This window comes from Polypterus senegalus, chromosome 10 (genome assembly GCF_016835505.1).
Source record: "Polypterus senegalus isolate Bchr_013 chromosome 10, ASM1683550v1, whole genome shotgun sequence".
In the NCBI taxonomy this organism is placed as follows: Eukaryota; Metazoa; Chordata; class Cladistia; order Polypteriformes; family Polypteridae; genus Polypterus; species Polypterus senegalus.
In genome coordinates this window covers 161,936,712-161,958,451 of record NC_053163.1, presented here as the reverse complement: position 1 = coordinate 161,958,451, position 21,740 = coordinate 161,936,712, and the positions used below count along the sequence as shown (strand labels likewise).

Sequence of the window (21,740 nt, the reverse complement as noted above, 5' to 3'; positions counted from 1 at the left end):
CAAACGTCCGAGAAAACACCAACACTTACGAGACCCACCAGACTCCACTGAGACAAACCGAGAATGGGCTGGGGGCGGTACCTTAAAGGTGACAGGCAGGTGGCCACGCCCACCCACAAAGTACAACACACATCAAGGACAGGACACAATGCACCTCCCAGAAATGACATAAGCAGCTGAAGAGGATGAGTGCCAGTCCTGTGATGGACTGGCATCCCATCCTGGGGTGGTTCCTGCTTGGCATGGGGTGCTTCCCATGGCCTCTGATTTGAAGAATGACAGACGGGTGGATGAACAGGCCCACCCTGAGTGTGGGGACATGTGGCCTGTCGAGGAGTGGCTGCAGCTCCATGTGACCCCCAAGTGTTTAAAGGATTTCTGTCCAGGGTCAGTGCTGCCAGGATGGGCACCAGCTCCCCACAATGCTGTGCTGGGGCAGCAGGTTTGAAAATGGACAGCCATCTTGTGACTGTCACTCTCATGACTCCTGCATCCAGGAAGTGACTTGTGTCCACAATACACCAAAACTCCCAAACATTATGAAGGCATACAAATAAATTCAAATAGTAATCTGGGAAAAATGGAAGGGCAGGCAGACAGCAGAGCCCACTAGGGGGCGACAACTCAGTGATTCAAGTGCCATGCCGAGGAGATTCAGTGGGGCAGGCGAATGGCATTGGGAATCTGTAGGACCCCACTTGACACGTCCAGCCATTCCAAGTAGGAGACGGTGACCAAGGTGAGTGACGCCATCAGTGTCTCCATGGCACTGGGCGTGGCACTGGTCCATAGCAGGGTATGCTCAATCACCTCAGCATGGACATCTGGGATAAAATAAAAGGATTCCTAAAAATTGAGAACTGCACCCAGTGATTTGCAAGGCACCATATACCCACAGAGCAGTGGACGTGTGCTTCACTTGGGTGATCGTGGTGACCTTTGCCATTTCTTGTGACTTGTGATGGCGGTGACCCGTCTCCATGTCCATCAAATTTGATTGGTCCTACAAAGCACAGACCACGAAGGCTCACGGCGCAGATTCCTAAACCCAAAGCGGCAATGGGCGCCGCGTCCCTTTAAGTCCGACTCAACCTGTCTCCCTCGGCCGAAGCCAACTCGCATTCCAGCTGCTTCCGCTTACCTTTGCCCACAGTTGGTCTGCCGCCAGACAGCTGGCTGATGGCCCTCGGCCTCAAAGAGAAGACGCGCACACGCACACACGTCCTTAAAACGAAGGGGGGAACAAAAGAAACAGCGGGCGGCCACTGTAGCTCGTGATCAGGGTTCAACTTGACGTCTTCATGAAAGCTAAAGAGGGCTGAGACGAGGGGCAAAGCGGGTCAGCAGGTGTGGAGTTCTCCCCATGTCTGTGTGGCCATCGCTCCAACCATGGCGTGTATGTCACTGCTGCCCAGTCTTGTGCCCAGTGCTGCTAGCCCAGGTACAGACAGACTGCCTGTAACCCTGGAGAAGTGGCATCACAGATCGATGAAGGCACGGATGGCCACAATGATGGCGCTGCTTGTAACTCTGAGCTTTGTTTGAATTTTCTGCCTTTGATGACTGTGAGCAGCGCAGAATAAACCAACCGGAAGGGAGTCTGGACACAAGAGGGCAACGCAACAGCTTAACTGACCACTAGCGCCCCCTGTGCCCACACCTCCAGGTCTCTGACTGTCCCTCTTTGTCTCCAGCAGGAAGGAGATGGCATGAGAGCGGCCGGCCTGTGATCCACTTGAGAGGCAGTCGTTAGCCAGCAGCGAGGCACACGAGGGAGCAGATCACGAGCTGACAACACCATCGCTGTCCTCCGCGCTCGTCCACCGGGATGGAACCCAAAGGAGTGGCATCATCCTCGTCGTCTCTGTGAGCAGAGGCCAGGGGCAGAAGACATGTTGGGACAGACAGCTTCAGCCCTGGACAGCACGCACAACCATGAATCCGGTCTGGATGGCTTTGGCTTGTTTGGTTACCCTCTCCATGGTTACCAGGGAAATCGCTGGGAACGCCGCTGACGGGAAGACCAAGTCACAAGGTGTGCCTATCTAATATAGTGCCTTTCACATCTATCTGCCATATAAGAACCTTCAAATGGTGCCTTTCATATCTACCTATCTGTTATATAGTGCCTTTCACATCTACTGTAAATATCATCCAGTGACTTCAAGTCTACTTAACTATCTCTTATATAGTGCCTTTCATATGTGCCTCTCTATTACAGAGTGCCTGTTCATGCCATCCATATGTAGACCAGTTATCTCGTGTCTTTCATATGTATCTATTTGGCCAGCTTATACAGCATCTTTCATATCTACAAATCTATTATATAGTGCCTTTCCTATGTAGCCCTCGATCTGTCATGGAGTGTCTCTCATATTTATTATACAGTATATTTATATCAGTGCTATATAGTGCCTTTCATATCTATCTATCATATAGGGCTCTTCAAATGTATCTATAATATAGTGCCTTTCATATGTACCTGTCCATTACATAGCGGCTTTTACATCGATTATTGAGTGCCCTTCAAATCTACTTATCTAACATATAGCGCCTTTCACATGTATCTGTCCGTTATATAGCGCCTTTCACTCTATCTATCTATTATCGAGTGCCTTTCACTCCATCTATCTATCTATCTATCTATCTATCTATCTATCTATCTATCTATTATATAGTGCTTGTCATCTATCAATCTATCTATCGATGTCATATAGCGCCTTTCCTATCCGTCTAGCTCTCTGAGCAGCCCCACTCCCTGCTCTCTGCTTGACTTCCACTTTGGTCCACAAGCTGCACCCCCCCTTGTGTCCAATCATTTATGAAGCTCTATTATAAAGAAGTTTCCAGAAGTGGGCTTTGAGTTTAGTTGCCCACAAGGTTAGCCGATGGTGTGCTGATGACGAGCTCAGTTGGAGAGACGAGGAGGACATTGGACATGATGGTCACTTGTGGTCACTTGGCCTTCTAGGCAGAATGACCAACCTAGGGACGGTGGCCCAGTTCACACAGAGAGAGAGCTGGATAGAGATAGAGAAGGTGAAGCTAGACCAGAATGGACAGTAGGCCGGAGCTCCAGCTGTTGTTATGGAAGAAGGTTCTGGAATGAGGACCACTGGCTCTGGCAGGGCTGCCATTCTGAGAGTGTGGCACCCCATTAACGAGGGGTGTGAGGGTGTGTATGTGTGTCCTCCTCTCAATATTTCACTGCTCAGGTGGCCCTGGCTTAGCACTCCACAAAGGACAAACACCCTGGGCCAGTGCAGTAGGTTCATGCCACTTTCAGAGACCCCGGACCACTGAGCCCACTGAGTGGTAGACGCCTCCTTTAGAATTGGCTTAAACTGGGCACGTTTTCCTAGTTCTAGGCCTGGTGGTCAGGTGGGCCCTCAGTATGCCCACCTCCCTTTACAACCTCCTGCTGATGTTTCTGTAATTCGTGACTCGGATTAGCCTGGAGGTTTTAGCGGCAGCCAAGTGGAAAAATCGGCCAGCAGACCAAGACACAGTCCGAGCCATCTTGTTAAGCAGCTAATTAGATCCATACTGTGCCCTCTGTGGTTACATCAGGGGTCTAATCCTATTACTGCCAATTTATTTGGCCTTGAAACAAAAGACGGCGAGCCTCAGTGGGCCGTCACGGTGGCTGCCTGCTGCTCATTACCTTGAAGGAGAGGTCTGTTTCTTGGTATATGGGGGGTCCCAATAATCACTCAATATTACCAGTGTGACCAGGGCACACTTGGCACCACTCAAGACCCGCTGCGCTGCAATGTTTGTTACAAACAACCCAACTGCCCTCAGTCCACCCATGGGCTCCATTTGTCCTAAAAGTGACAAGTCCATGCCACACTAGTGCCCCTTAGAGCCTGCAGTACAAGTATGTCATCCTGCTAACAATATAGCGCCTTGACAAGTGCCACGTCTGCTGGCTCCATGTGCACCTAGTCGTGGGCTTAGGTTAGGACTTCATTGACAATTGACCCCTAATGGACAGACTGCAGGGGTCTTCTTTCTCTCTCGAGGAATGAAAGCCCACTGCGTCACTGATGATCTCCCCCTCCTTTTGAATACCCAGAATGCCCCACCCTAATTGAGCTTCATACCACATGTCATTGTGGGCACTCAATGTCTGTCACTGTACTTCTCTCTTGAACTGCTGTCATCTTTAAGGTGTGACATTGAACTCTCATGTGGCACATCAATCTGCGTGTGTCAAGTACTTGATAAGTATGAGCGAAGAGGGGCAACATAAAGAAAGTGGGGGCGACATATGACACCTGCTTCAGTGGGGTCATCTCAGTGTGTCTGCTGACGCCTGTCACCCCTTTGTCTTCAGGGCTGGTGACAGGAGTGGTAAGCCAGCGCCACAACCAGGTGAGAGGCTGCCACATTTCAGGGCTGCAATTCACTGTTGTGACATATGCAGGGCATCACCTCTCCTGGACTTTTAGATCACCCAGGGGATAAGGGTGGCACTCAGAGCCAAAAATGTCACAGACTAACACATGTGGGGAGGAGCACAGGGAGAGGACAGGTCACCAAAACACCAAGAGAAAGCCAGCTGATCACAGCCTATCAGATACTCGAGCCCGGTGCCCCGTCTGCCGTGCTGGAGCCTAGTAGGTGCGCCAAAGACTGCCGGACAATGGGCTCACCCACCGGCAAAGAATTCTCCTCTACTACGTCAAAATACCACCATTGTGTGACCTCCCTTAACTCAGGCCTCGAGTGACGGGGCCGGCAGCCTCACTCAGGGTGGGACAAACGCACAAAGGAATCCCATCAAGCCTGAGCCCAGCTCAAGGGGTTTACAGGGCCCTTAGTGTCACACGTGCCGAGTCTGGTGCAACTCTTATTGTGCTAATTCACAAGCAACATGGAGCCAGGAATAGTGATGGACAGATATGAGAGAGGAGGAGCGGGAAATGGAAAAGGCACGATGTGCTAGGTTTAAAGGGGCCTGGTGGTCCCGAGTGCGGAGTACAGAGACGTTCTGACTTGGATGGGGTAATCAGCAGGTGAGATGTCTCCACTCTCACGAGCCACGACTAGTCATTGACGGATATGAAAGGTCCTACAGGACAGAGAGACAGACGGACAGACAGACAAGAAAGGTGCTGTGTAATAAACAGACTCGAAACACACAGAAGGTGCTAGAAAACTGCCTTCCTTACTGGGCTTGTTATCACCACATGAGCCCCGTCGAGTGACATCCTTTAACATGCAGCCGGCCACCACTCTTCAGCACCATGTTTACTGATATGTTTGAAAGGTGCTATATACAGTAATAGAGAGACATGAGGGGCGATCTAATAGTCAGACAGGTACAGTATGTGTGAAAGGTGCTATATAAAGGGACTTAGAGTGTTCTTATTACCCCATGTGCTGAGTCCACTGAAATTCTGACTTGCATTTGCTAATCAACACACCATTCTTAGTGACAGACACATAAGAAAGGCGCTATATAATACACAGAGAGATACTGCACAACAGACGTGCACTGTGGGGACCTTACTGTCACGTGCACAGAGTCCAGCGAAGCTCTTAATGGCACAACCTAACTCACATGCAGCACGTCACCACCCTAGACAGAGAGATGGATATCAAAGGCGCTATATGACAGACTGAGAGGGTCGTCATTGTCACATGTGCAGGGCCCAGTGACATTCCTGCTTACTTGAACACATCAATTAGTGGTCAGTTCACTAACCTCTGGCACCAAGTTCTGTAACTGATTTGACAGGCGCTACATAATAGATAGCAATACATGGAAGGACCAGCCTGTACATAATAGAGAGATACGTGAAAGGCGCTATATAACAGACTTACAGGGCTCTGACACAGGACAGTGTACAGCGTCCAGTGACACTAATTAACAGGCAACACGTCTCTCTCTACTCCCTGGAAGCATGTTAAGTGATAGATAGATAGATAGATAGATAGATAGATAGATAGATAGATAGATAGATAGATAGATAGATAGATAAGGCACTATATAATGATAGATAGATAGATAGATAGATAGATAGATAGATAGATAGATAGATAGATAAGGCACTATATAATGATAGATAGATAGATAGATAGATAGATAGATAGATAGATAGAAAGGCATTATATAATGATAGATAGATAGATAGATAGATAGATAGATAGATAGATAGATAAGGCACTATATAATGATAGATAGATAGATAGATAGATAGATAGATAGATAGATAGATAGATAGATAGATAGATAAGGCACTATATAATGATAGATAGATAGATAGATAGATAGATAGATAGATAGATAGATAGATAAGGCACTATATCATGATAGATAGATAGATAGAATAAAAAGCCCTATATATCTGTCTATATGTTATATAGTGCCTTTCACATCTATCTATCTATCTATCTATCTATCTATCTATCTATCTATCTATCTATCTATCTATCATTATATAGTGCCTTATCTATCTATCTATCTATCTATCTATCTATCTATCTATCTATCTATCTATTATATAGCACCTTTCACTCTATCTATCTATCTATCTATCTATCTATCTATCTATCTATCTATCTATCTATCTATCTATCTATTATATAGCACCTTTCACTCTATCTATCTATCTATCTATCTATCTATCTATCTATCTATCTATCTATCTATCTATTATATAGCACCTTTCACTCTATCTATCTATCTATCTATCTATCTATCTATCTATCTATCTATCTATCTATCATTATATAGTGCCTTTCATCTATCTCTCCATCTATCGCCTTTCACTCCATCTCTCTATCTGTTTTATAGTGTTGTTCACATCTTTCTTTTTCCCTTTTTCAGTCCAGCATCTCAAGTGCGTATGGCCTGTTCTATCACTGACTTCGCTCTCCATTGAGGGGCATCATTCCATGCCAGACCCCCAGGCCTACACATTTTGTCACTGGAGGAATCCACACAGTCATGAGGACAATCTGCAGACTCCACATAGAAATTGAACCCGGGTTCAAGTGCTGCTCCGCCACCCCTGCCTGTGCCAGCCTTTCCGTTGCAGTTTTATCTTGGGGGTTTCGGGGGTCCTGGATGTGCTTCTCTGAAGCTCTTTCAGGCTCTCCATTCCGTCCATTTTATTTTTCCACACCAGTGCCAAAGCTGAGTTTTCTTCGGTGCCTCTAACTACGAGATCCTGCAGCTGACCTTTCCTTAGAAAAGAAAACACAAATCCATCTGTCCTGTAATTAAAGGGTAGAAATCCCGAAAGCCGCAGCCCTGGACAGGAAGTGTTGGGTTTCATGGTTGCCACGGAGACTGTCTGCGGCCTACAGGGAAGTCTGGCCGTGAAAAGCGAGTTGACTTTCTACTCGGGGTCTGAGCCTGTCCCAGCACGTCTGGGTGGGACCCCAAAACAGAGGGAAACTGGAGAGCAGCAGGGGGCTGGAGTTGTTTATTGGTGTGTGAGCTGCCAGCACGGCGTCTTTTTCAGATGCAGGGCCAGAGTGAGTGGTCTTCCATATTGTTGTGGGCTGGCACACTCGCAGCAGCAATGATTAAAGTGAGGGTCTGCTGGCCCAGGAGGCAGTGCGGCTTTGTGGTGAAGGCACTGGACTTCACCCCCTGAGTGAGGCAGCTGACGCGCCATCCTGGGACTGTCCACTATACAAAGGTGTCAAATAAAATGAAACTGCGAGATCGGTCATTTCTGTCTCTTAGTGTTTTAGCCCATCTCTCCTGTGATTGGACAGGTGAACTGAGAATGCCATGTTGGCCAATCATGTCGTGTCTCTGTCTTTCTAACTTGTTTATTGTAAGCGCAATGAAGTGGCCAAAGGGGAGGCTGCCAAGCATCCATCCATCCATCCATCCATCCACTGTGTGGACCCACTGACTCCATTCCAGGGTCACAGTGAGCTGGAGGCAATCCCAGCAGGATCATTTAAGACACAAAGGTCACCATGCGCTTTGTCCTCATCCTGCCCCATCCTCCCATTCATCCATCCATCCATCCATTTCCAGAGTGGTTTAATCCCACAATGAGTTTCCACCAACATGTACCACCATCCTTTCTCTGTTGTGCCAGCCTTTTTGCCGAGCCATGGAATTTTGTAGCACAGCGTCGCCAGTAAGCACTTTTCCTGCCCTTTCTGCTCCTCCAGCCTTTATTCCCGTTTCGGAGTGAATGGCTGCACAAATCCAAAGGGCTTTAGCCAATAAAAGAGTAGGATCACCTTTGGGCTGAGCTGACGGCGGCAGGGACCTGCTGTCTGCTGCTGTCACTGCCGCCGTGTGCCGTGTGCCGTGCGTCTGCTCTCTGCCACTTTCTGTGTATTTATTAATGAGACTGGGCGCCTTCTAGAGGTCATCCCAAGCCACAAATAAAGCAGCCAGCCGCTGCAGACTTAAAACTCTGGGGAGGGATGAGCACAGGGTTAGGGTTACGAGGAACTCCCCACCTAACCTGAGACTGAATTGAGCCAGTGGAGTTAGGGGAGAAGGATCCTGCTGCTCCAAGGAACTCCACTGTGGAGAGATGGCGTTCAGCGTCCTTCACATTCTACGTCAGTCACGTGACGCGATTCGCCCGTTCCCTGGGTTTTGAAGACTCGCGCTTTGTTCTCATAAAACATCCTTACAGTGTAGTGAAGGTTAGGTTTGTGGGAGGAGTTATGAATAATAATGCCAACCGTCCACTGGGCGTGTCACGTGGGACGACCGTCTTATGTAAACCGTTACGGTATCAATGTGCAATCGTGGAGGTGCGGAGGCCTTCAGCTGGAAACAGGACCACCGACTGGGGACAAAGTGACAGCAGAATAATGATGGGATAGACCAGAAGGCACTGGGGCAGAATGTGGTGATACCCAGAAAGTGACCAGGGTCAGAATAGGGTAGAAATGGTCCTGCCCCCTACTCAAACAGACCCCCTTACTCACAGATGTCTGTGACAAAAAGGACCGCCAGACAAGAGTGGGCACACTCAGGGGTGTTGCTTTATAAACTTTAGGGGGCACTGAAAAGTGGCAACTTGGACTATTTAGTATCCAGAGTGGGGCGTGAGTAGGGGGCACCATGCCAATGTCTATTGCTCTTGGTTCTTGTCTGAGTTGCATGCTTTCATTGTATTTTGATGTTATGTTATGAATATCTGACATAATGTCTTGTAAATATCGGGTGGTTTAATGATCACTTTACATCGTCCTCTGTTTGGGTGGCACTCTGCCTCGCAGTAAGGAGCCTGGGGTTCACATCCTATTCTCCATGTGTCTGTGTAGGCTTCACAAAAAGCCCACAGAAAATGTGAAAGTGTCCAAGGGGTGAAGACTGCTGAACGGGGTCCTCCCAAAGTGCAGGTGGTCCTCCAATTGCTTTAGCAGGTGTCATGTCTCCTAACGCCACCCCTAGTTACCCTGCAGGTTTCTGGAGATACTTGTGTGGTTCCCATTTAAACAGGGTCCCCTCTATACAGTATATGCTGTCCCTTTACTGTCCCCAGGCCTTCAGTGTGTGGCTTCAGCTGACTCTTTATACGAAGCCTTCTGGACAAGCAGACGTCCCTGAAGTCCTAACTCTCTTCTTGTTTCTGTCTCCTTTCAGAGGAGTTCCTCTCCAGCTTGGACCACTACGAGATTACCATCCCTGTCCGACTGGACTCCCAGGGCGACGTCCTGAGCCAAGCGGCTCGACTCAGGAGGGGCCGACGGCAGCGGCGCAGCTTGGGACCTGAGCGGCAGCTCTTTTATCGCGTCTCCACTCCTCAAACTCACTTCCTGCTCAACTTGACCCTCCACTCCCGCCTGCTCTCAAGCCAGTTCCGCGTGGAGTTCTGGCGGAGGGGCCGCCTGGCCTGGAGTCACCGTTACTCAGCTCAGTGCCTCTACACCGGCCACTTGTACAATCAGCAGACCAGCAGCAAGGTGGCCCTGAGTAACTGCAATGGGCTGGTAAGTGTCCTGCGGGCAGGCGGCGGGGCAGCCGACCATAAAGGTGGAGACTGGAGATCTCACCATGGTGGAGCTCACCAGAACACATGACAATGTAAAAAGGGCCCGGCGATGAACCCTTAAACTCTGGTGGTGGCTCTCCAGGAGTCTCGAGGGTGTGTGGATGTAGAATGGTGGCTGCTGCCTCACTCCATAAAAAGAGGAGGATTAAATCGACATTTGGGCCAATGTGTGGAAAAGGACGATTCATGTGAGCCGAAGGCTGTTTGAGGGGGGGGGATTACAGTCATGGGGGACTTTCACTGCCTGAATGGTAGCTGGGCTAACCGTACAAATGGCCGAGCATGAGAGTGGGAGACGTAATCAGCGACTGCACGCCAACGTGGAGAGAGAGAGGCCTGGCATGATTCTCTAGTCCATGATTAGTATTATTATTATTATTATTAGTATTATTATAATCGGGACAGAATGGAGGGTGTAATGATGACTGAACCACTAGGGTCATGTGGGCAGAATATAAAACGATCTTTGGTAGACTGCAACTGTTAACTTTAAGATGTGGCAAAGTCTAAAAGGGATAAACTGGAATAAGCGTGGAGACAGTGGAGGAGCAGAGGAACAGGTGACACACAATGCAGGACGGGTACATAGGAGGAATTTAAAAGAACTGCTTGGAGGTTTAATAAGGAGTTGAAAAAGAATAAGATGTACAAAACTGCAATGGGAGTCGAAGGGCGTAGGAGAACAGGAGGGCAACCATTAAGAAGGAGATCAGGGAGGCTAAAGGCAGTTGGAGAGGAACAGAGCAGAGAAGGAGAAAGACGACCATAAGAGTAATAAAAGAAGAGTCAAGGAGGACGAGAATAGTAAAGGGGAAGTACAAAATACACCGAGTCAATCAGCAGATGTCCTAAACGTCCATTTTACTGTGAGAGCCAGTGGATAACCTCAGAGCAGTAACAGGGACTACTAAGGAGGTGCTGAGGGATTTGGAAATCGTAGAGAGAGAAGAGCTGCTCAGATTAAATTAACGTTTAACGTTTCTTTAGTTAGTCAGGTCTACACAAGTAAACATGACCGGTGCCTCCTCAGTTGCATCGAATAACAGACAGAATGAAATAAAACAGACAAACAGAAACAAGAAAGGGTAAGGAAAGGCAGTTAGATAATACATATTTACACCAAAAAAATAAAAATAATAATAAAAGTTACAGGATATCTATGAACCTTAATCATCATCTCTGATGTTTCTTATTGAAAAGTCGTATGGCACTAAGAAGGAAGGAGTTTGTGGAGCGATTTGTGTGGGTTAGGGTTAGGGTTAGGGTTACTTTAGCTCTCCATGTAATGGATGACTGGCATCAGTGGAGATGATTTCCAGTTTCATTAACGTCGCCTGCCCTCTGACACACACACACACACACACACGCTACTCAAATCATCTCCATCAGCCCCAACAACTTTAGCAAATATCCGGAAATGAAACAAATCACCAGGAGCAGAGAACATTTCTCAAAGGGAGCCTAAGGAGGTTTGTGAGTGCAGATATAAACTGTGATGTTCAGTCTGAGGAAGTCCCTGTGCCCTGGGGAAATTCAAAAGGACTGGGAAATGGCAGATAATATCCCGTTATATAAGAAGGGTGATTAAGCAAACATTGTAGATTAATTAATGGAAGGAATTATTAAGGAGAAGATGGAGAAACACATGCCAAGCAGAGGAGCGCGAGTTAGTGAACAGTCAGCGTGGGGTCAGAAGAGGGAGGTCGTGTTTGACTAACAGGCTGGAATTCAATGAGGAGACAACAAAAGGAGACGAGCAGAGAGGAGCAGATGAGATGATTGATGAGGACTTTCAGAAAGCGTTTGATGAGGTGCCACACGAGAGGGTGGGCATCAAACTAAAAGAAGTGGCAGTTCAGGGTGATGTGTGGAGAATTGGCTCAGACGCAGGAAGCAGAGGGTGATGGGGTGAAGGACCTCATCAGAACTGGGTGATGTTAAGAGTGGTGACCAGCAGGGGTCAGTGTTGGGGCTGCTGCTATTTGTAATATCTATAAATGATTTAGATAGGAATATAAGTGACAAGCTGGTGAAGTTCACAGATGATACCAAGACAGGTGGATTAGCAGATCATTTGGAATCCATTATATCATCACAGAAGGACTTGGTCAGCAGACAGGCTTGGCAGATTTGTGGACGATGAGATTTAATGTCAGGAAATGTAAAGAATTACACATAGGAAGTAAAAATGTGAGGTCTGAATACACAATGGGGGTCTGAACATCGAGAGTCCACCTTATGAGAAGGATTTAGGAGTCGTAGTGGACTATCAATGTCCAGACGGTGTTCAGAAGTCATTAAGGAGGCTCACAGAATGTCAGGTTATATAGCGCCTTGACGTGTGGAGTTCAAGTCACTGGAGGTTCTGCTCAATCTTTATAACTCACTGGTGAGGCCTCATCTGGAGTCCTAGGGGCAGTTTGGGTCTCCATAAGGACATAACAGCACAGAGAAGGTCCAGAGTGGAGTGACGAGGCTGATTCAGGGCTACAAGGGATGAGTTATGAAGATGAAAAGAGCTGAGCCTTAAGGAGATGAAGAGGAGACCTGACTGAAGTGTTTAAAATGATGAAGGACACCAGCCCAGTGGATCGAGACGGTGATTTTAAAAAGAGAACACGGGGACAGAGTTGGAAACTCGTTCGGGATGAATTTTGCACAAACATTAGGAAGTTTTTCAACACATAGGGAGCCACAAACATGTGCAATAAGTGACCAAGTAATGAGGTGGTCAGGAGAACTTGAGGGTGTTCAAAACTTGACTTGATGTTATTTTGGAGGAATTAAGTGGATTGGAGTTCTGCTTTTTGTTTGTCTAATGATTTTTCTGAAGTTCAGTGTAATGTCTGACATACAGGACGTGAAGACATGAGTGGACGTGTGTCTGTCCACCACCAGGCAGTGCAGAGAGGCAATTATAAAGGGTGGGATTGGCTAAAATGTCGTCACGCTGATGGAGTCCCTCATTACGCCGTGTCTGGAGAGCGGAGGCCCTAGAAAAACAATACGCCATCATGCTAAAGCAAACTTACAAAGTAAAATAGGAAGTCCAACGTGTATAAAAGAAACACAACACGAGAATGTACCTGATTCAGAGCCCAAAAGAAAACGAAAACTGAGGAGCACTCGGTAGCAGAGGTCATAACATGGTGGACAGCACTAAGATCAGCAGGCCAGGCCTTGTTGCTTACTTGGTGTTTTGTGTGGCTGTCACTAAAAGGGTGACATGGATGGACAGTGAAGCTGACCAATCAGTGCTTGACTGCTCTCATATTGGCTCCTCCCACAAGGGCTTCATGGCAGTTTAGAAAGCCTGTGCCTGAACATGGCAGCCCATAAAAAAGAGTACAAGATACTAAGGGCTTCACTGAGCCAAAAAGGAAATGTTTCAGGACGTCCCCCACAGAGATGCCCTCATAGACCCTTCTAAAACAACCAGAAAGCCAGGCCAGGGGCTACTCTGACATGCCTTTAGTCGACGAAGTCTGACCTCCCAACCCCACAGGTGTCACGTGTATCATAACGTGTGCTTACTGTATGTGTCTTATTGGTCTTTCGGGTGTCCCTTTAAATGTGTTGTTCTTTGTGGGTGGAGCCCCAGGAGGTGGGGCCACCCTGACATCAGCACTGCCGAGCCCTCCCTCTGGCTATATAAGCCTGCTGAGGAGGCTCAGGAGCAGGAGATCATTCGTTTACAGTGGATTTCATGAAGGGTTTGTAATCTTCTTTGTGTTATTGACTTTCCTTCGCTTTGCTGTTGGGTTCATCTTCCAGTTTGTGGACTGGACTTGTTTGCTCTGGATTCCTTTTTATCCTTTTTTTGCTTTGTTTAATATTTTGACCTTATTTTCTGTTTTTTTTTTTCTTATTAAATCCTCATAGATTCTTCCTTTGCCCTTTTTTATATAAACCAAAGGTTAATGGTCATCCCAACTATTATGGGGCTTTATATATTTTTGGGACCTTTAGAGCAAGATTTCACGCTTAGTTCCCTTTTTGGGCCTACAGAGCCTGAGACAGGCCAGCGGAGCTGGGATTCAGCCGACTGGAGGCCTCACACCCCTTTGGTTATGTGGAAGACTCCATGACATAACATTGGGCCTGTCCAGGCCTCAAAAAAGTTGAAATTACTTTAAATATCCCAAAATATATTAAAATATCCTTCAAGGGAAAAAGAATGTTGTAAAAAAAAAAACGTTGGCTTGAGAAACAAGTCCACAAAGAATATCTATAAAAGGAAGCAAAAGAAGAACAAAAAAGGGCAAAACGAGGCAAAAGGCTTTACCTAAAATGGCAGTCCAGGGCAAACAAGTCCAAAGCCATAATGCAGGAGCAAAATCCAAGAACAGAAGCAAAAATCCATAAAAGCTGTGAAACCAACACTCGCAAGACACAAAGGCGACTCCACACATCACTGAGCCCTGCAATATATACGGGCTGGGGGCGGTCCTTCAGCGGTGGCCCCGCCTCTCACGGCTCCACCCACAAAACACAACACTGAAAAAAGAAATAAACCGAACACTATTATCAAAAAAAAGACATCATTACACCCAATTATAATCAACAAAAAATCAACTCAAACCACCGGACAAACCCTCTGGAAGGGCCTGCCTGATTCTCCTTTACCAGCAGGAAGCTCAGTGGTCCTTACATGCCTTCTTGGCTTAACTCAAAAGTTCCTCCACAAGTCTTGAGCCCACCAAGGGCCTCATCTGTCAAAAAAAAAAAACAGGAAGATATGTGGGGCGAAAAATCGCGAGTGGTCTCCCCCGACTCTCTCGTATACTCGGATGTGGAGATGGATATTTGAGGAGGACACCGCTAGACAAGGACGCTAATCATATACTAGCCGTCCACCACGGCTTCGCCCGCGTATTTGTGAAACAGGACAGCGAGGAGGTCTCTACTCCTGACGTCACTTGTCTTGGATTACCGTGAATACGTCGCTCCTGCAAGCGAACTATGAATCTTAGCGCAATGAGAGAAGTTGCAAAATCAACGGAATGTTCAAGCAAATTCTAGAAATCCGTGAAGTAGTTCTCTCGTGAAAAGCGAACGGACAAACAAACGGGTCTAAAAAACTATAAGGAGTTTCGCGCTTGGACCGTGAAATTTTTCAAACCGTTTCTTAGCGAGCACCAATGGGCCGCGGGTAACCTACAAGCCAAATTTCAAGTCCCAAGTCCTCATGGCTCGAGAGATTTTATGATGAGTGAGTCAGCGGTATTTGGCTTTTATATATATATATAGATTATGTACGTTAAAGGACCACCAACAACAAATCAAATCAAATGATTAATATATTGAACAATTATTATTAAAGTCGAATAAATCGGACTCTGCACAAATAAAACAGTACCACTTCTGGTTAGCGGAAATGGCCCAAAAGTTGATAGAAATCTACGTTTTGTACCAGATACTTGTATGCAAAATGTGGCTGACCAAAGTGAAAGCGTCCTCAAGTTATCGTGTTTACACACACAGACAGACAGACAGACAGACAGACGTACAGCGAGGAAAATGAGTATTGAACGTTCTTCTCAGTACATCTATTTCTAATGGGGCTATTGACATGAACCCAAGTAATTCACATATACAAAGGAATCCAAACAGAAATGACGCTCTGTGGAGTGACAGAGAGAATAAGAATTGAACACGCTCAGTAGAAAAGCCGCTGTTGGTGATGACAGCCTCAAGACGCCTCCTGTATGGAGAAACGAGTCGCATGCATTGCTCAGGGGGGATTCTCTTCCATCCCAAAAGTTCCAGGGGTCTCTTCTGTGAACGCTGATCTTCAGTTCTTTCCACAGATTTTCAATTGGATTCGGTTGAAGTCGGGTGACTCACTGACTGACTGACTGACTGACAGACTCACTGACTGACTGACTGACTGACAGACTCACTGACTCACTGACTGACTGACTGACTGACTGACTGACTGACTGACTGACTCACTGACTGACTCACTGACTGACTGACTGACTGACTCACCGAGTGACTCACCGACTGACTGACTGACTGACTGACTGACCGACTGACTCACTGACTGACTGACTGACTCACTGACTGACTGACTGACTCACTGACTGACTGACTGACTGACTGACCGACTGACTGACCGACTGACTCACTGACTGACTGACTGACTGACCGACTGACTCACTGACTGACTGACTGACTGACTGACTGACTGACTGACTGACTGACTGACTGACTGACTGACTGACTGACTGACTGACTGACTGACGACTGACTGACTGACTGACTGACTCACTGACTGACTGACTGACTGACTGACTGACTCACCGACGGCGACTGACTCACTGACTGACTGACTGACTGACTGACTGACTCACTGACTCACTGACTGACTGACTCACTGACTGACTGACTGACTCACTGACTGACTGACTCACTGACTGACTCACTGACTGACTGACTCACTGACTGACTGACTGACTGACTGACTCACTGACTGACTAGGCCATACTAGCAGCTTTAGTTTCTTTCTCTGCCACCAATTGAGAGTCTCCTTGGCTGTGTATTTGGGATCCTTGTCTTTTTCCCTGTCATTCCACTTTATTTCACATAATTTATGGACATCAGAATCTCAAGGTTGAATATTTGGACGATTACGATACTTTTCCTATACTTTGCATACGAGAAAGTAAAAAAAACAGATTTGTAAAAGCGCCCATTATGGGTGCAAATCACCTTCTAAAGGTGCACACGTGAACTCGCCTCCAACGCTGCCCAGAATCTTCCATACATGGACTATGCTAATCAGCCTCATACATATGCAATCACGATACTGCAGAACTTCATTGGCTGGTAGAGAAGCCCCTCCCACCTGAGGTGAAGAGTACCTGGCTGTGCTCCACAAATGACTGTACAAGAGTGTGGGCAGCAACCCCTGTGCTCTGGGGGTCCAGGAAAGGTGTAAGGCACCAGTGTCTGAGTGGGCAGGCACAGCTAATGTCGCCAGAAACACTGAGGGTCCAGCCAGCGACCGTATCCAGCAGCGTCATGTCTGCCTTCAAAGAAATGATTCATGGGTTGACGCAGCCCTCCGAGTCAAGACGTTTGCTAGTCTCGTTGTGACATTAATGGAAGGTCACTGCTCGTGGGTAACAGAAGCAGCTTCATTCTCGCTAGGCGCCCTTATTGCAATATGAGTGCCGTCGATTGATCTGATTACGTTAGGAGAACCGGACACGGCAGCACGTTGACGTGTTCTGTTTCATGTATGTGTGCAGGGCCATCTTAACAGCATTATAGCCCCCCCGGGCAGAGCAGTGCATTGGGGTCCCTGCCTACACAACCACTCAGCAAGTCACAACATACAGAGATTAGCATGGGCCCTCTAAGCTCAAATGCCCAGTGTGCCCATGTGGTAAGACGGCCCTGTATGTGTGCCCACACCATATGAAAACTGGATGTTGTTCCTTGGCGGTCAGCTAATGGCTTCCAGCACAGCAGGAATGATGGAGTGAAGCTTGGCAGAGACATTCCTGACCTGTCGGCCAGTGACCTGAGAAGTGACATCAGGTGGCATCATGTTCTGTAGTGCAAATGGGCAGCAGTGACCTTCTGAAAAGGGAACTAAAATACGGCCAGCACATCACTTTTGGGGTGTCATATGTTTGTCATGTCAACGCAGCACAGCACATTCTGATCTGAATTGTATATTTAATTATTGTATTATACGTATTGTGAATATTATGCTTGCGCTATTGCCCAACAGACAGTAGGCAGGACGCGGGGTAAAATCACCCAGAAGCTGATTTTTAATTATTTTCTCAAATACAGTGCACCAATAAATCAATAATCACATAAACTAAATCCTCCTCTCCTCCCAGCAGCTCTGCCACACTCCCTCCCAACGCCGGCTCAGCTTGCTGGGTTTCAACCAGTCCTTTAAATAGTCCTTGACCCAGAAGTGCTCCTGTTCTTCTGTCCGTGTGATTCCATAGCACGTCCGGGTCAGACCAAGACTTGTGTTTTTCTTCAGCCCGGGAAAATAGAAATCCCCGCGTCTCCCTGCAGCGTCCCACGATGGCACCCACGGCACCCAGCAGGGCTGCGAAGCCAAACTCCATCCTCCATGGTGCCCTGCGGGAATCCAGGGCACCTCCATCTAGCGCCTTGGCTGGCCGTCCATCACAGTATATATTACACGTGCGAGTCGTCGTTCAGCTGGTTTGGCTGCATTTCCCTCCTTGATGCCATCCCCTGTTTCTCTGTATTTTACGTACAGTCAGTATGCCCACGCTCTGCCATCACATTTTCTTTCTCTATGCACTTTTTGTGTGTCCTCGTGCTTTATCAGTGACTCCTCAGATCACAAAGGCTGTGGACTTCTTCTTGCTGCCCTCTTTTGTGATTCCTGTGCTAATAAACTTAGGGCACAGCTGTTGAACCTGGAGCCCCCCGACTCTGGCCTCATACACCTTGTTTTAAGAAGGACCCATATAGTTTAACAAGATGACCGTTTTCTGGGGTCTCTGGTCTTCTACTACAATCCAAAGTTGTGTCATCACGTAACGAGTGGTTTCTCTACGGTGATGAGGGCATCCATCCATTATCCAACTTGCTATATCCTAACTACAGGGTCACGGGGGTCTGCTGGAGCCAATCTCAGCCAACACGGGGGGCACGGCAGGAAACAAACCCCGGGCAGGGTGCCAGCCCACCGCAGGGCACACACACACACACCTAACATGCATGTCTGTGGACTGTGGGAGGAAACCGGAGCAGACATGGGGAGAACATGCAAACTCTGGTGGATCCGGGAAGCGAACCCAGGTCTCCTGACTGCGAGGCAGCAGCGCTACCCACTACGCCACCGTGCCACCCGTGATGAGGGCAGTGTAATAATATTGTGATAAAAATGTGAACTTGTGGACCAACTGACATATTTACTGCAAGTTAAAAGTGGCAGAGTGAAATTCTGGCCATCTGGCATGAAGGAATACCAGTGGGCTGAGCAATGGAAGGTTTAGGTTGGTAGGATTTATGGCACCCCTTTGCCCTCCAGGACAGGGCTAGAATAGGGGCAGACTGCATGCCGGCTTATCCTAGTGGTCTGGGATGACGGAAACGGTCTCCCTCTTTCATTTCTCACCTGCCGCTGCCTCCACTCAAAGCCATGTGGCACCAAAGACCAGGCCAGACAGCCACCTGGGAGAGGCGTCTGCTTGGGTGGTGATGGTGTTTCTGTCCCAGTCACTTGTTCTTTTTCTATCTGTTTTTCTCCGTCATGCCTGCTTAGCTGTGTGGGGTTACAGAATGTAAGAGAAATGGGGGGATAACTGAACTACGGTACCTGACCGAGGAGGGGATTGGGGGCGTCCGGTTAAGGTCTACGTAATAAAGAGTACAAAGGGGCCACGGCGAAACACTCGGCATGTGTGGGCAAACAACCAGGAACTGTGAGACAGCGGCCCCTCCTCAAGACTCACCAGCACTGCCAGGAGGGGTCTAGACATGGCACAGGCAGACCGAGGGGTAGATCAACAGAACCTTCATGTAAGAGCCTGGCAACTAGGGTTAGATGAAACTGTCATGGCAGTGCTTTCTTTACATAAAGGTTGGAGGTGAGAACAGAACCCACTCAAGTTATTGACTGACATTCTCTGCTATAAATACTGAATAGCCCGCATTTCTCCAGCAGGGGGTGATCGTCTCTGGCGCGGAGGAGTACTTCATCGAGCCTCTGAACTCGGCCGAGAACCTCACCAACGTCCAGGAGCGAGAACAGCGCCCCCATGTGGTGTACAAGAGATCCTCCCTCAGACACCAGTACATGGAGCCATCATGCGGAGTCCTGGGTATGTAAAACAGACGAGACTCGCGTCCTTTTCGTCTTTGACCTCCAGACAGGGCAGGTGATACAAGGAGGCTGTGAAGACCCACACTGACGGACATTACAGGCCTGCTTCCTGAAGCCAGATGAGAGGCACATAACACCCACCACCTACCCAGTCTCTCTGCCCACCACACTGCCACTCCTCCACATAACACCCACCACCTACCCAGTCTCTCTGCCCACCACACTGCCACTCCTCCACATAACACCCACCACCTACCCAGTCTCTCTGCCCACCACACTGCCACTCCTCCACATAACACCCACCACCTACCCAGTCTCTCTGCCCACCACACTGCCACTTCTCCTTAATGTGGGTCCATGCAGAAAATTGCAACTGACGGAGACCCGACAAACATCTCAGCGGGCGTCTCCTCCATGTTGTCATCCATCACATTTTAGATTTTAGTTTGATATACTGTATTTTAGACAAAATGAAATAAGCACATTATGAAACGTGACAGTATATTGTGGAAGCCGGCCCTGGCACAGAGAGGCGGACATCGTTGGTTCACCCACAACACGTTTCTTATACATTCCAGCTATTTACAGAAGAGCCCACAAGTCCAGGCCAACTACTCAAATGCCTTTTCTTCTTCAGGCCGCCTCGTTGCCTCCTCCAAGACCTCGTCTCCTTCTCTCCCGACTCCAGCCATCGTATGGAGGTCCCTTTTACAATCACCCGGATGTGCTCCAGCTGCATTCCGACAATCTTCCTCCGGCACTCCACAGTGTGGCGGAAGTGCCAGCTGTGCACCCGGAAGCACTCCGGGTGTCCCCGGTCCTCTTACCCCCAGTGCTCCAAAGGCACTGGGGCGCCCCCTGGTGGTCTGGAGGAGGCACAAGGGTAAGTGCCCGCTGCCAGCCTCACCAACTCCTCTTCCAGCCGCCGCCCAAGAATTCTTAGATGGTCTCCCCGAATGTGCTTCTCTTCAGGGGGAAGGCCACATAAATAATCAACTTCATCCAACATGGTGCCTTGCCTGAGCCAACGGCCTCCTAAAGTTCCTTACAAGGTCAATTCAATGGTGTCTTTATTTCTAAAATGTGAGAAATGACAAATCGAGGCACCCGCCGTTCAAGGGCTCAGTTTCAGTTAACACCTTAACCACTAGGGGGCCACACTACATGGCACGGCAGACTGAGAACCCGAGGGGCTTGCCAACTAGCAGGCGCATGAAATGAAGTGCCATGCCTGCCACAACACTCCACCTGCTCAGCGCAGTTGTTTCTGTCTTTTTAACAGAGGAAGATGCCAGGAGGTGGGAGAGACCCTTCAGGCCATACCTGCCTACAACAGTAAATATTTTCTATGGTGCCTTTCCATAGCGCCAGCCCACCCAGTCATCTCCCCATTCCTGCAGTATGAGCCCTGGCAGGTGATGTGGCTGTCAGGGCCACACAGAAAATAAAAAGCCATCAGCACCCTGACCACCAGAGGGTCACACTGGCTGCCAGATTATATTTTATTTTCAAAGCCAGGAAACGCAAGTGACGTGCAAAGCAGCCAGGTGATTCAATATAGTGCCTTTCGTTAAACAACAGCCCAAGGTCCTTCACAGTGTGACACACTCAAAAAGGTTTGGGACAGCCACCCGTGTAATAACCCTGGCTGCAAAAGGGTATGAAAATGGCATTGATGTGCGTAGGTTGGAGTCCACAACCGAGCTGATGGTGGCTTTAAGGGCCAGAGCCAGAAGTGACGTCATCGAGGGCGAATCAGGCAGGTCTTCTCGTGTTTGGACTGCAGAGGCAACACAAGAAGGTTCAGTGCGCCTCACCACCCCCTGGCCTGGCGTGGAATTACCTCCCCTTGGTCCATAGAGCGCCATCCTACTCACACGTGTGTGACACCAGGTGCACAGCAGCCGTGAGCT

The 21,740-nt window shown here is 48.2% G+C and overlaps 1 protein-coding gene across 1 annotated transcript in view; it reads left to right on the top strand.

The window, feature by feature from the left end:
- LOC120538290 (A disintegrin and metalloproteinase with thrombospondin motifs 10-like) overlaps nucleotides 1-21,740 on the top strand; it is a 161,334-nt gene that overhangs the window by 23,503 nt on the left and 116,091 nt on the right. The window contains exons 2-4 of the mRNA XM_039767753.1: nucleotides 1,698-2,035; nucleotides 9,587-9,933; nucleotides 19,669-19,825. Coding sequence (XP_039623687.1) covers nucleotides 1,936-2,035; nucleotides 9,587-9,933; nucleotides 19,669-19,825 — 604 coding nt within the window. The 5' untranslated portion in view covers nucleotides 1,698-1,935. The remainder of the gene's footprint in view (nucleotides 1-1,697; nucleotides 2,036-9,586; nucleotides 9,934-19,668; nucleotides 19,826-21,740) is intronic.